General features: G+C 37.7%; 1 protein-coding gene across 3 annotated transcripts in view; it reads right to left on the bottom strand.

Annotated features, from left to right (window-relative positions):
• Positions 1 to 14,948, bottom strand: part of LOC149225943 (DEAD-box ATP-dependent RNA helicase 53-like) — a 40,349-nt gene that overhangs the window by 13,870 nt on the left and 11,531 nt on the right. For all 3 annotated transcript variants that reach the window (XM_089377342.1, XM_089377343.1, XM_089377344.1), the window contains exons 2-7: positions 6,193 to 6,320; positions 5,261 to 5,672; positions 4,897 to 4,995; positions 4,029 to 4,253; positions 3,596 to 3,757; positions 195 to 586 (exon numbers count right to left, since the gene is read on the bottom strand). In XM_089377342.1, the coding sequence (XP_089233468.1) occupies positions 195 to 586; positions 3,596 to 3,757; positions 4,029 to 4,253; positions 4,897 to 4,995; positions 5,261 to 5,672; positions 6,193 to 6,320 (1,418 nt within the window). The remainder of the gene's footprint in view (positions 1 to 194; positions 587 to 3,595; positions 3,758 to 4,028; positions 4,254 to 4,896; positions 4,996 to 5,260; positions 5,673 to 6,192; positions 6,321 to 14,948) is intronic.

Below are 14,948 nucleotides of genomic sequence, written 5' to 3'. Positions count from 1 at the left end.
ATGACATCTATTAGTGCACTAAGATATCACAGAATGTAACCCAGACAATCACAGTATATCAAAGCATTCATTGAAAGGACTTTGAAGCGTGGCATAACTTATTATAGAAATCAACATGTACATCACTAGCAAGTCTGCTCAGATGCAAGCATAAACTAAGCTTTCATATGTGAAAGCATCTAATCAAAAGATACCTGCTACTGGAACCTGTCTGAGAACTAGAAGACTCCCCATAGTCACTAAAACGGCGGGATCCAGAACCACCATAGCCACCTCCTGACCCACCACCATAGCTACTTCCTGATCCACTACCGTAACTGCCTCCTGATCTGCCATAACTTGAACCCCCATAATCTCCTCCTGATCCACCATAGCTTGAACCACCAGATCGGCCCCCTCCCGAACCACCGTAGCTTCCAAAACGGCTCCCTCCTGAACCACCAGAACTTCCAAAACGGCTCCCTCCTGAACCACCAGAACTTCCAAAACGGCTCCCCCCTGAACCACCATAGCTTCCAAAACGGCTGCCTCCTGAATCACCAAAACCACCAAGTCTATCGTCTATTTCCTCTTTCATCCGAGCCAGCTGCACATATACACAGGCAAGCAGACTAAAAATCCTCACGAATAGAAGATCAAAATCAACAAGAGAGAAACTTTTAGCAATATTTCCCTTCTCTAGTTAAGCCATCATCGCAGTTGATCAAATATCCTATGTATTTTCCTGTTTCCACTCTTTTGATAAAAACAAGATTCTTTGTACTTCAATAAACTCCCTCTATGAGTCTACCTCATGTCCTGAGAGAAAGGGCTATGTACTAGGCTTTTTAAACATCGTAAAGAACTAATTGAAAGAGCAACAAGAAAACCATTTATATGGTATTTAAAATTTAAAATACTTTATGGTCAATTAGAAAAATAAGCCAAGACACCGACCTTCTAGGAGCACAAAAGTGTGAACAGACACAGACACAAGACTGTACATAACATCATTTACTCAGCTATAGGAATTTAGGGTGAATGATATAAAAAAAATGCTGGATTCCTTAACTACATTATTTTCCTTGCTCATTATTTTCCACAGATATATAACAGATCTTTCTCTGAACATATTCATATCGAACATGATAGAAATTATGATAATGGAGGGCACTACTTACTTATCATGACCCAATACAAATTTGAGGACCAATTTTGGCTTTAAGAAAACTGAAGTTCACAGTCAAATATACTGGAATCCAGACAAAATGGAGTCACTCAGAAAGTAGATTGGTAATGCTGCCACCAAACAAAATTCCTGCGGTGATTTCTCAAACTTAAGTCTTATCCATGCTTGGAATAATGATATTTATGCTGATAACGTTTTTAGTGCATATTGCAAACCTTAAAGCATCCAAGCCATAGAGATCATCAAACAGATGCCCATTCTCATTGTATAGACCATGTAAAAATTATGACAGATGTACTTGTTCAACCAGCTAAAATACTAGGCATGACTTTGATGAAAGAACTGTCCACTTCAGTTCTGCACTATCATGTTTGAAAACTGAGAATGATAACAATCGGAAGTAAAAGAACCAAAAAAGAAAAATCTGAAACCTAGATGAAATATACAAAAGACATGACCGGAGGTTCAAAAAAGAATTATAATTCCATATCTGAATAGTATAATTGTCATTGCAATTCCAAGGTGTTTCCAATCAATAGTCATGTTACGGATAAGAGCCTCCGATCATAAAAAAGAATGATGTCAAAATGTTGCTCGCTACAAACACGTAAGAAAACACTTGCTTCATAAAGTCACAACTAGAAATTTGTAAAGAATGTTAGTAGACTTTTAACCATTCATCGTCTTTTTATGATAATAGAAGACTTCCCGTCAACCATTGTTGACAAAATCAAGATAAATTCTTGTTTTATGCAAACACTCTCCAGAGTGGGAGACAAGCAAAGCCTTGTATCATCTAAACTCTAATGTTATTTCCACAAATGTTCTCTGTTCATCTCTGGAGTCAAACTATATTCCAAGATTTGTTGATATGTCATATCTTTTGGTCTGTGGTGTTGGCCTCCATTAATTACACTAGAGTTTGACACTGCAGGAATGAGCTTGACTGTTTCTAATTCCCAAAACTCACATCTGATGGTTTCATAGACTCGTGCCTTCCAAAGAAGCATACAACCAGTTGATAATAGGGAAATGGAGCTGTCACACCTTTCATTCTTTTTTCTGTGCCAAGAGTTCTTAACAAAAGAAAAATCACAGCAATGAATCAATGGTTTGTGGCAGTGGCAGTGGCAGCGTGCTATGTGACCATGACATCTATACACACAATCATGAATCTTCCGTGCCAATCCTCTGTCCCGGTTTGGGTGAAGCTCCCAAACTTTATTTTCCCAACATTAGGGCACAGATTTTAGAAATTTCCATTTAGATTATAACTTAGAAGAGATCAAGCTTGCGGAGGATGTGGCAACCTGCACCACGATGTCTGTTTCCGTAGACATCAACGGTGGAGTTTGTTGAGGATATTTACTGTCCCAGTTTGGGTGAAACTCCCAAACTTTATTTTCCCAACATTAGGACAAAGATTTTAGAAATTGCCATTTAGATTATAACTTAGAAGAGAGCAAGCTTGAAGAGGAAATGGCAACCTGCACCATGATGTCTGAGGTGGGATTTGTCGAGGATATTTATTTTGTGTTCAGTGAGTTTTCTTGGAGATGAAAGCTGATCAAGCTTGCAGAGGATATGGCAACCTGCACCACGATGTCTGAGGTGGGATTTGTTGAGGCTATGTATTTTGCATTCAGTGAATTTTCTTGGAGATGAAAGCTGGAAAGGATTTGATGCCATGAATATAAGCATCTCACTGTTACTGCTCAAACAACGAAGGACCATCCAAAAGGAAGAAAATCATATGGATGTTTAAATGTTTAAAAGAAAAGGTTAACCAAGTTCAAAGACCTTTGCTAAAACCTACATTTCAGAAGAGTATGTGAAGGAAAAAATGTACAGAAGATCAAAGAACAGACTAAGAGGAAACTCAAGATGTAGAGGAAAAAATGAATTTTCTTCCCTCATCACAAAAGGATCCGACTCTGCAGAGTATCATTAATGAAAAAATCAATTTCCACTTGACAAAGTTGTGGAGATAAAGGTAAAAAGTCCCTCCACATAAGGAAGCAGTGGCACACAAGTGAAGAAAATACCAGAAGATAATAATGAAAAGGAAAACTAGCCTCCTTTTCTCCAGAGGTATTTTATGGTTCTCCAGATAGGAATCCAAAATTATATGGGTGATCCCCTGCATCTTCCAGATGGAAAGGTAGAACATTCTGGTCTTGTTAGGAAGGGGAAAAAAATAAGTTTTCTTTGTCATACTTATTTTGAAAATTTTGATATTGGTGAAATAGGAAGCATGTACTGACCTTCTATGGAATGTTTATCAGAAATTAAGCTCTCTTTGAGCATTTGTTTTCTGGTTTCTGCCCAGGTGGCCCAGTTTACTCTAGAAAAATATTTTATATGCCCGGAAATCAAAATTTGAAGGAGAGCATATCATGAAGTTAGATAAGGAGTAGCAGTACATACCTCTTTAAACTTGGAACCTATATCACTTTCAATCATCTTAACTTGTCTAATCTGTTGGTCGGTATGGATAAGGATAGCATTGCCCGTCCTACCAGCACGCCCTGTTCGCCCAGATCTATGCACAAAAATCTCTGAAGTTGTTGGGAGCTCATAATGAATAACCTGAAAAATAAAATGAAGGAAATCACAAAAAATGAAAAAGTTGAAACAACTTTAGATCCAAGAAAGCAAAAAACAATGAATAAATATTCTTCTTCATAATTTCAAATGTCTGGGAACAATGCTTATTTATTTCCAACACAATTCAATGCTTAAATTTGAAAATCAAGCAGCTGTAAGAAACTTAATTTGCAGTACTAATTTATATCTTAAGAAGTTTAAAAACAAAAATCACTATCCAAGGGGTGCAAGTAACACAAGAAGAAAATTATACCAGATCCACATTAGGAATATCAAGACCGCGTGCAGCTACATCGGTAGCAATCAGCACATTAAAACGCCCCTCACGAAATCCAGCAAGAGTCTTCTCTCGCTGATTCTGTGAAATATCACCATGAAGAGGTTCACATGGAAGTACCCGACCCAGTGCCATCGACAGACTATCCGCATCTCGCTTTGTTTGAGTGAAAACAATACATTTGCCCCCTTTGGCATATTCCTGAAGAGGAGAAGTAATTATAAATTTATACTTGTCAGCAAGAGGAATCAAGATATAAAGCTTCAGTCCGATTAGTCTAGACTCTAAGCCATGAATATATTACATTCGTTAAAGAGTACAATAGTAAGACTGGAAAAGAAACAATCATAAGTTTCTAATTACAATAATACTCAAATAAACACCATGAATATATTACACTCGTTAAAGAGTACAATAGTAAGACTAGAAAAGAAACAATCATAAGTTTCTAATTACAATAATACTCAAATAAACGCTGGCAAGACTAGCATTATGTCGCCATATTCCCTTTAAAACGTGTACATTGATAATTTAGGACTATCACCAAAAGTATGACCATCCATTTGTCAAACTTAATCACACAACACAGTACTGAAAAGTATGTTAGTAGATAAAAATATCATCTTCAACAGTGATCATTTCTACATTTCATTCAAATTTACTAATTTCTTGTTGAATCTCTGGCAAACACTGTAATGTGCGCCTTAGAAACACTTGTTAATCAATACACCACACGGAATACTAAGACTGCAAGCAAAAGGACACACTTTGATCGATATTAGATACATGGCACAACCAAAAGAATATGAAACCCAAGATCATCTGAAAGGTGTAAGCACCATACAGTTATCAGTGGATTGAGAATCGAACGTTTTCCATAGGTAGATGCAGCAATAGAAAAAAGTGAGATTCCTTCTGCCAACTTCTGAGATGATTCACCAACCTGTAACCAACCAGATTCACTTAGGATAATACATGTGGGCATAAAACACATACTGTTGAATTAATTTATTGAAAGACTGTAGCGAGTTTTTAGTCCATAACAAACAAATATACAGAATCCCTGAGAGAAGCAGCTTATGGGTAATATACCCTAGAAAATATCCCGGTTAACTAAGACATGCTTAGGCAACAAAGCCAACATCCGGAGAAATATACTATTGTTAATAAATTCCAACAGAAACAAATGAAGCTATTTTATAACTTACAAGATCAACAACAACTGGATCATTTAAATATTTCCTCGAAAGCCTCTGCACCCAGACAGGCATTGTAGCAGAAAAAAGCATACTCTGGCGCTTTTTTGGCAATCTTTGCATAATCACCTCAACGTCTTCATCGAAGCCCACATTTAGCATCTGGTCAGCTTCATCCAAAACAATAAACTGTACTTCTGACAAGACTAATGCACCACGATTGATTAGATCAATAATGCGACCAGGTGTTCCAACAACAACGTCTAAACCCCTTCTAAGAACATTGATTTGGCTCATTATAGGTACACCCCCATAACAGCAAAGAGTATCTAGGCTTGGAGCAGATTCTTGGAATTCCTTGTCAACTTGGCGTGCAAGTTCTCGTGTTGGAGCCAAGGCGAGTGCCAAGGGATATGATCCACGCCTGTACATGACAACATTGCTTTTTAAGAGAGATTACCCTCACAAGTATGCACGTTAAATATTGTTTTACTGTGATCCAATTTCCCGTTTGATGAATTTTGGGTGAAAAATTGCCAGATCTTTCTGAAATGGTAAGACTCTACACAGACTCATGGAAAGTTTTGAATTTTATGTCGGAGAGCTTTATGTGGCACACACACATTATTTACTAACTAAAGTGTCTTCTCTGAGCCAGTGTACTGAAAGGAATGTAATGTCAAGATAATAGTAAATATAGAAATATGGAAAGAAAATGAAGGTCTATGTACAGATGTTATGGAGCTGCAGAATATAGGACCAAACCCTCTCTATAACCTTCTGTGTAAAAAAATAAAACAAATTTTCCTTTTTGTTTTAAAAAAATTAATCTCTACACTACTTTGTATAAAATAAAATACCTGGCAGATATCTTTAGTGCATCGATATCATTTTTCAAAAGTTACAAAGATATAGAACCGGCCACTACAAAGTAAAGGACAAACCCATTTTTACGGTTGTGCTGAATGATTTTGTCCAAGATTGGGATTCCAAAGGCAAGAGTCTTTCCAGTTCCTGTCCTGGCGCGACCAATCATGTCACGACCTTGCATTGCTGGTTCCAACACTGCTTTCTAATTGTGTCAAGAATAGGATTAGCAGTTATTCACAATCTAACAGCAAAAAAATATAACATTTCCAAACGGTTAAAACAGGCAATCTGAAATACAGAAAATTTAAAGCGTACCTACATTAAAATTTTGAAATACATTCTAAAAACCTAATGGTTTCACAAACTAACCAATGATGTGTAACCATGTTCTTGATCTAAACACAAATATTCTAACACCGTTTCAGAGACCAGATAAAGAAAGACTCTTGAATTAGAAATCCAAACGAGTATTGAAAACAAACGATAAACTCACTACTCCAATCAAAGTCCTATAATGTCAATCCTCCAAATTCATACAAGCACTTTCACACTTCTCCTGTAATAGGAAACCACAGAAAACAAACCTCTGAACATATGCAAGCAACCTTCTAGCCCCTAAATGCTTTCAAATACTTCGAATTTTCAGAAATCAAATACAACAAAGGATTTTTATGCACATCATACACCGATGATTCCAAAACTGTTCACACTGCCAACAAAGAAAAAAAGAATTAGAGGAAAAAAATATTGAGAAAAAACAGCATATATACTTCAGACTGCTCTGGACACAACAGTAAACATAGTAGATATGGACACAACAGTAAACATAGTAGATATCGATAGGGGTATTAGGCAATCTAATTTTGTTGGAAAAACTTGGAACTGAAGTTTCCAACAGTATTGCCTGAGTGAAGGTTCATGCCAAAGTGCAGCAAGAGAACTTTATCATTTAATGGGTAAATATCGATGAAGTTATTTTCTTTGAAAAAATAAGGGCATCAAGACAAGGCTGGAGCAGGTACAGGTGTAATTTACGCAGCTATAGAAGCATCTATCTACTAATAGTGGTTGCTAGGGAACCCAATCCCAAAGTTTCAAAACACACAAAACCTCATGCACTTCTTTCTAAAATATTAAACCGTATCCATTCTAGTAGTATTATCATCAAACAGCCCCAGGAAAAATATATGGTATATACTTCTAACTGCATCAGATGGACAGGTTGGTAACTACAAGGGATATTTGGGGATGGTTTCAATCTTGTTTTGTCCTAATATTTTTGCATTTTTTAGTTATTATACTTTTTCCAATGGGAAAGGTTCACTTCCCTGAAAAGGTCATTTAAATAACTTAAGAACTTTGAGGAAAAAATGGAGCAAACCAGAGCTAGGGTTATCTGCACGAAAATCGGGGTTTCGGAGCAGCCGCCATGTTCCTTCCCTCGGCCGGCTAGCTGGGCAACAAGGAATCTGATGCACCAGGTCGAGGGAGGCTCCATTCTCTCGGATGGGTTTCGCCAGATGGACCAGTTCAGAGGGAATAAACAAGATACTGGTTTGCGGGCAACCTGGAACTTGACGAAACAGAAGCCAAATGTCCAAAGGAGGTATCTGGAATCCAGGCAACTAGACCGTCAGTGCACTTCCGCTTTCTTTCTCCTTATCTTTATGGGTCCATAGAGGTCAGCTCTCTCAAGATGGTATGTTTGTCACAGTTGTGCTGGATGCTTCAACAGCTTGAGAGGACTGCCCTTTCCACAGCAAACTTTGAATGTGTTTATCTCAGGATAGGTGCCGTGGTCCCTTGTGGCGGCCTGCTTCTTGCAGATGGGTTGGCTTTGGAGAGCGGCTTTGCTGCAGGTGATTTTGGGCGGATGGGTCACAATGGTTTTTGGCGCTGCGGTGGAAACGAGTCCTCTGCCACTTCAGAGCTTTATCACTGCGGGGGGGCATTTGGAATACCTCATCCGAAGGGTGGGCTTCAAAACCTACTGCCACCATTGGCCCCCTGGCATGGCCTTGTCTCTGCGCAAATGCTCACTCATCAGCCCTCATGTGCTTCGGCCAGTTCTGGGATTGGTTCAGGGCCCGAATGAGGTGGCCCAATATCTGTTCCTAGCCTGCATGTGCCCCCTCAGACCTATGCTCATTTTGAAATATCTGCTCTTGAGTGGTCTTTCGATCACATTGGGGAGTTGGGTTCCAGAAACCCGGAATGTTCACCCTGTTTCCAAATTTTTTTTAAAACCCCTGCGGGGTCTTTAGTTTTAATCTAGGTAAAATGCACAAGACAAAGTGATAGAACTGAAGCAAAACATCTTGAAAAAATTCAGATACCCTGCCCAATCACAAAATTTGATCTTCAAAGGCAGAGCATTACAGGACCACCGGTCCTTGAAGGAGTATCATATCCTTGTTGCTTCCACCATTACGCTCAACCTAAGATTACGTGGTGGGGCTACTTCAAACTGCAAAACAGGTTAGGGAGGCAACACAACAAAAGGCGCGGGAACAAAACAGAAGCACACAAATGGGTGACTATCATTCAAGAACATTCTTCAAGAGACGAAGACAGCCACAGAACCAACCAAACAGGTAGGAAATGCTCCAAGCCCATACATATTGGAGCAACTGAACTACACCCCAGAACTAAACATAGACTCGCCAGAAACAGACGAGCACTGCAGTCTGCGCCTCTTTCGAACCCCATGCAATTATTTGTCGTTTTAACTGCTTCTGGCCAAAACCAATTGAACTTTTCCACTGGATTTTTACTAACTGGTCATTAGATTGCGATATACATCTCTGCTCAAAAGGCTTCTTTATTGTAAAGTTCCCAACACTTGAGGCTAGAGACACAATCCTTCAAGAAGAACCATGGTTCAGGGGTTTGACTGGCTTTTTCACTACACCCTGGTTTCCTGACTTTGATGCAAATACCATGGTAGTCTCCCGAATGTCGGTTTCGGTTCAGATGCACAATCTCCCCCTAGATTTCTAGGACAACAGGGTCCTAGCTAGCATTGGCAACAGTTTTGGGCAATTCATCAAGACTGATACCGAACGAGTAGAGGAAAGGGTCTACACTTATCCACATACATGTGGAGAAGTAGCTACTGAACAACATCCACCTAATACACAACAAGCGGATTTTAGATTATGAGAACACAGCTTTCAAGTGTAGGAATTGTAGGCAAACAGTGCACCTACACAATTCGTGTCCAGAAGCTAAAAAAGACACTCAAAGAAAGAAGAGTCTTGGGAAACAACCCAAAGGTTGGCAATATCCCCCACCAGAACCCGAAGAGGAGGACGAAGTTGAGGATGAACCATCACCAAAGGGGAATAACCAGAGTTCAATGGAACCTGAATCACAAGGGGGAACCCCACAAGACCCAACCGAAACTCAGAATCACCTGGTGCAAGCAAACTTGTTTCCGGAAGATGGGGACATCAATGGGAACAAGCATGTTCACTCATCTGATAATTCAGATTCAGATGAGGACAACGCCAAAATGGATGTAGGGAATCGGCTAGCACTTGTCTCTTTAGAGTCGTCCCAAGGGGAATGGCGAAGGGTCGAGAAAAAGAAGGGGAGAAAAGCTTAGCTTTTTCCCATCATGTATATTATCTTGTATTTTCTGCTTGTTTATGATTATCATCGGTCTTTGACAAGATGATGTTGTCTCTTATCCAATGCAACATGTAATTTTGTTCTCATTAATAAAATTACGCTTTTTTCCACGGAGAAAGAACAAAAAAAAGTCATTTGAATAACTTGCAGGTTGTAAATCCAGGAATTATCATGTCCATGTTTTAAAACCATCTCTTAGGGGCAAAATCAAAAAAAAATATAATCTCCAAATCAAGGAACTATTGTGCGAATGATTTCAAACAATTTCATAAAAAATGGTGTCCCCTTGCATCCCCTTCCCCATTAGGAGCCAATTCAAACATCTAAAGTTGCATGTCTAACTATTTTCATCCTCACATGCATCCTCCAAAAGTGACATGTTATATATGCATGGAGCAATCTCCTAAAAATGGATCTGGAGGAACCTACTAAATCTGTTGACAAGTGTCCATATATACATTGATATAAGCATGGCATGCCCTTTAGATACTCCTGTAATATATCCCAAACCATCATTGTTAAATCCCCAATATCAATTTTGAAAAGATTCATTTTGGCATTAAGTAGATACATTGATGAAAAGGCCTTGCACTATCAATACTTATTTCTTGCCCGTGAGGAATTATGTTTCTTAAATTTAACTTACATGCATACGTTAATAAGTGAAAGAGGCAGCAGTATGATGAATAAAAAGGAGTTCATCAAGTTGTTGGTTAGGAGAGACAAAAGGATCATTGTTCTAGCTAAATCTTGGTTCAAGGACAAATTCTATTGGACCTCATTTTCTTAAATGAAGAGAATTGCAAAAGTGGAATCCCATACTCCAATGGTGACAACACCATTGATGTAGAGGAATCACAATAAATTGCATTCATGTCTTTAATAATTCTCTGTTGTTCTCTTCAGACCCAAAGGCCTTACCCTAAACTTTTTTGTACAAACAATAAGAATATTCATGGCATTTTATATAGATAAGAGGCCTTTAGAGGTATTCAACAAAAGCCGCATCCAAAGGAGATAACTACCATAAATTGCCATGTCATTTTTTAATAGTTTTACAACAATCACATCCTAAACATTGAGTCTTTTACTTCGACTATTACTTTGGTTTATATTTCTTTTATTTGACAAGAATGCCATATTTACTAGCAAAAATATGAAATATTAATAATGAACTAACCCCTAAATTTTCTATAAAATGTGCACAAAATAATCTTGTAAACCCTAATACATAGTGAATTAAACCAAAGTGAAGGGAGCTAAGCAATAGTCTTTATGACGTCGAACCCCTAGGCAACCACCATTTAGACCAAAAAATTAACCTTGCATAAAATGCCATCCAATAAAGACGCAATAAAATAAATAAAATAATATATATATATATATATATATATATATATATTAACAAACAAACAAAAAAACTTACCACTAACCAAAATTCCTTTGGTAAAGAGCATAAAATAAGTAATCAAGACCCTATATGTTGTCCCTTGAAAGCCTACACTCAAGACCCTTTCCCTCCAATATAAATAAGGGAGTTTCAAAGTATTGAATTTCTCATGTGAAATCCTAAAACCCACAACGAAGAGTCTTTTTTATGTGTTTTCTTGTCACCAATCAACTAGAGTGATTTCCATTTATACTTGATCAAATGGAGATCAAATTTTTAAGTCTGGTCAGTGCTAGATGACTCATCTATTGAGCATGAAAACACAAGAAGTATTTAAGAATTCATAATCATTTAGAATGCTGCCATTGTTCTTCAATGAGGCCAACACAGATGATTTCTCCTTTCAACAATGTAACAAATACCAAAAGGAGAAAATTTGTAGTGACCCTCATTGGAGAGCCCTTTGTATCAGCTTTGTCTAGCATTTTATAAAATGCAGAGGTCATATCAGCTTCATCTAGCATTTTACAAAATACAGAGGTCATATGCCCAATATATCACCATTTTCTTCGCATCTATTTTTATCCTTTATTTATTATTTATCATTTATTTTCCATTCATCCTCCATTTCTCCACATCATCCAATTCCTTGTTGAGAAACCAATAGGGTAACATATTAGGGTTGATTTCTCTTACTTGATAATTGCTTGTGAGTATTTGTTGGCTTCTTATTTCTTTTATTATGTTCTATTCATCAAACAATTACCAAAACATAAAACATGAAAATCACAAGGGGCAAAGGACACAAAGATGTAGGCTCGAAGCCAAGGCAAAACCCCACAATGGGGAAAACGCAAACAACTTCTCTTCTTATAGAATCATATCAAAGTGAGATATCCACTGTTAATCAAGGTTGTCATTGATGTCAATATGGCATTGGCCGAGATGACAAATATTCTTGAGATGCCTAATGAATATCATGTAACCCTATACATAAAATAATGAGGAATACCTTGATGATGAATAAAACCCTAAAAACGTATGAATATTACCTAAGCAGCGTATACCCTACTTAGATGAATCTCTAAACCCTAAAATGCTAATGCATGTCCCTTGCATATAATGCTCTAATCTATAAACCCTTGCATATCTAATGTAATCCTAAATTCATATTTCATTGTAAAAAAAAAAGACCCGTGAATAATAATAATAATAATAATAAAAGAAAAAAAAAGTGCCCCTAGCCTAGGCATACCAAACAAAAGTTAAAAAGGAACCCATGTATGCCAAATATATGCCAAAGAAAAGGTAAATTATTTACATAATAAATAATAACAATCAACAAATCGACTTTATTATTATGGCCCCTTCAAAACTCATCTCCACATTACACGGCTATTCAACCCTCAAGTCGGCCCTCCACAACGTAGTGTCTTATATTAAGCTCGTATAAAAACATGCACCTTAATTATGGTAATGTGTGTCTTGGTCCACAGTGAAGAAGTTCAATATCTCGATCAATCAATAAAGGGAGAAGCGAAGGCATTCACCGATACATCTATTGAATTTTTGAATGATCCTTGGAGATTCGCTTATAACAGGGTTTCAAACATAATGTAAAACGCTACCATTCTGAGCATTTCGATAAAGTTTTTTTTGGGCTTCATTTACTTCTCTTCAGGAGCTTCGTTTTATGTTTGCAGTTCGGTCTATACAGACCAATGAAGCGGTTTTGGGTTTGAAATTTAATACGAGAATTGCAGGTTTGTGAAGGGTCAGACCTGTGGTAAACAAGACTCAGGCCTGTTGTAAGCACAACTGTGGAAGGCTCAGATTTGTTGGAGAGGCTCATTGAAGCTCGAATAGCGAACAGTTTACTTTGGAAGGCTCGAACAGACCTGCAAGAAGTTGCTCGAACCTGTAAAAAACTATTTATTCTAACCTGTAGAGGAAATTTGTGAAGAATGAACTTTAGATCTCATGAAAGATTTGTGAAGATACGTTGTTAGACATCAGTGCAAATCTGTGGTGGATTCCATTCGGTCTGTGATTACAGAACTGTGAAAAACTATTTTTGTGAACATGTGAAGGATTTCCTTTGATAGTATATCTAAATTCTGATCTATGCCAACTATTGTTGCAGACCTGTGAAAGAGTTCTGTGTAGACTTAAGAAGCACCTATTTTCGAAAATGTAGAAAGATCTTTGGAAATATAATTTCGGATATGTTACTTGTTTAAGGCACTTTTTGGACCTACAGTAGCATCTTCTTCAAAACTGTGGAAACCATCATTTCAGACCTATGAAGATTACACTTCAGACTTGTGTTGGATTGTTGCAGACCTTCAGTGTTGTCACAGTTTTGGATTGTCCTGCAATTATAAGCACAATATTGACATTGCTTTTGTAAACCTTATTTTAAGGATTGGAGTCCTCAAGTGTATAGCAAATCTTGAAGGCACAATATTGGTAGTCTATTGCAAGCTTTGGAAGCACAAGAGTTGGCATTTTATTGCAAAGGATTGACAGTTCATAAATGTTTGAAGACATTCTTGATTGGGAAAAAATTGTTGAGCTTGATTGAGCAATTTTGTTGGGCTTGATTGAGTTACCTTGTGGGTTTACTTTGTGGGCATCTTGAAGCTAATCTTGGAGATATTATTGAAGACCATGATGCATTGATTGAAGGCCCTCATGATGTGAGCTTGGAGATTTTGTTTTGGGTACAATGAAGAGCCATGGAGACACCTTCATAATAAAGTTGTCATTGATGTGATTTGAGGGCAGTGCTAAAGGTGAAGAGATTGGTAGGGCTCGTTGTAGATGATATTGGGCGTCGTGAAGAGCTAGTAATCTTATATTGACAAATTGAAGTTGTGGGTTGGAGCCCTAGAGGATAGGTGTCCTCAAGAAGCCAAGGTTGGTGCTTGTACCGAAGATAAGGTTGCAGCCCTAGCAAAATTGACAAGGTTGGAGCCTTGGAAGTCCAAGTCGATGCTTGGCACATTACAGGTTGGACCCTGGGGAATTGAAGATCGGTGTCTTCATCTAGGATTGGAGCCTTACATATATTGTACTTGATTTATTGAAGAAATTAATAAAAGCATTTATTCTTATTGTTCATTTTGTGTTCTAAATATAAGTGATCTAACTAGTAAAAGTAACAATTGAAAAGAAATATTGATTCACCCCCCCCCCAGTATTTCCAACAATCTACAACTCAAAAACCAAGACCAAGACTTTCCACAAGACCCATGTTAGCCCTCCTTCAAACCTTCCTCAACCAAGTCAAATTCAACAAAGTCAATGCTAGTCAACACTCTTCAAATCTGGTCAAACTCTGATTTTCAACCCTACAATTATTCCTAAAATTTTCAACCCTGCAATAGATCAAAAATTTCACACGTCTGGTAGATTAAGGATAGAAAAACACAAGATTCCTCTCCTTTGACCTTTGCTCTCTATCCCTTGACTTTTCGTTCTTCTTTTCTTGTCTTTTCGCTGGTCTTCTCTCTCTTTTCTTGGCACAAAAATCAATGTGGTGAATTGGTGCTACAATGAGGTCGAACTACTCTCTATATATACACATCCAAGAGGTCAAATAGGTGCCTTTTTGGGTTGACTTGTCCAGGAGGGCCGACTTGGTCTTGTAGAGGACAAATTGACTCTTTTTGACTCAAATAAAATTATTTTTCCTCTTTCTTACATAAAAGCCCAAATGGAACTTGACGACTCAAGTACAACAGATTGATCATGACAAATTTTTCTTTTAACTCTATAAATCCTAGAAGCATGAAGAACATGCTT

This window comes from Pinus tabuliformis, chromosome J (assembly GCF_031772625.1).
Source record: "Pinus tabuliformis cultivar Carrire ecotype Pingquan chromosome J, CPIR1, whole genome shotgun sequence".
Classification (NCBI taxonomy): domain Eukaryota; kingdom Viridiplantae; phylum Streptophyta; class Pinopsida; order Pinales; family Pinaceae; genus Pinus; species Pinus tabuliformis.
Note: the sequence above shows the minus strand (reverse complement) of the source record. Positions and strands in the feature narration are given on the sequence as shown.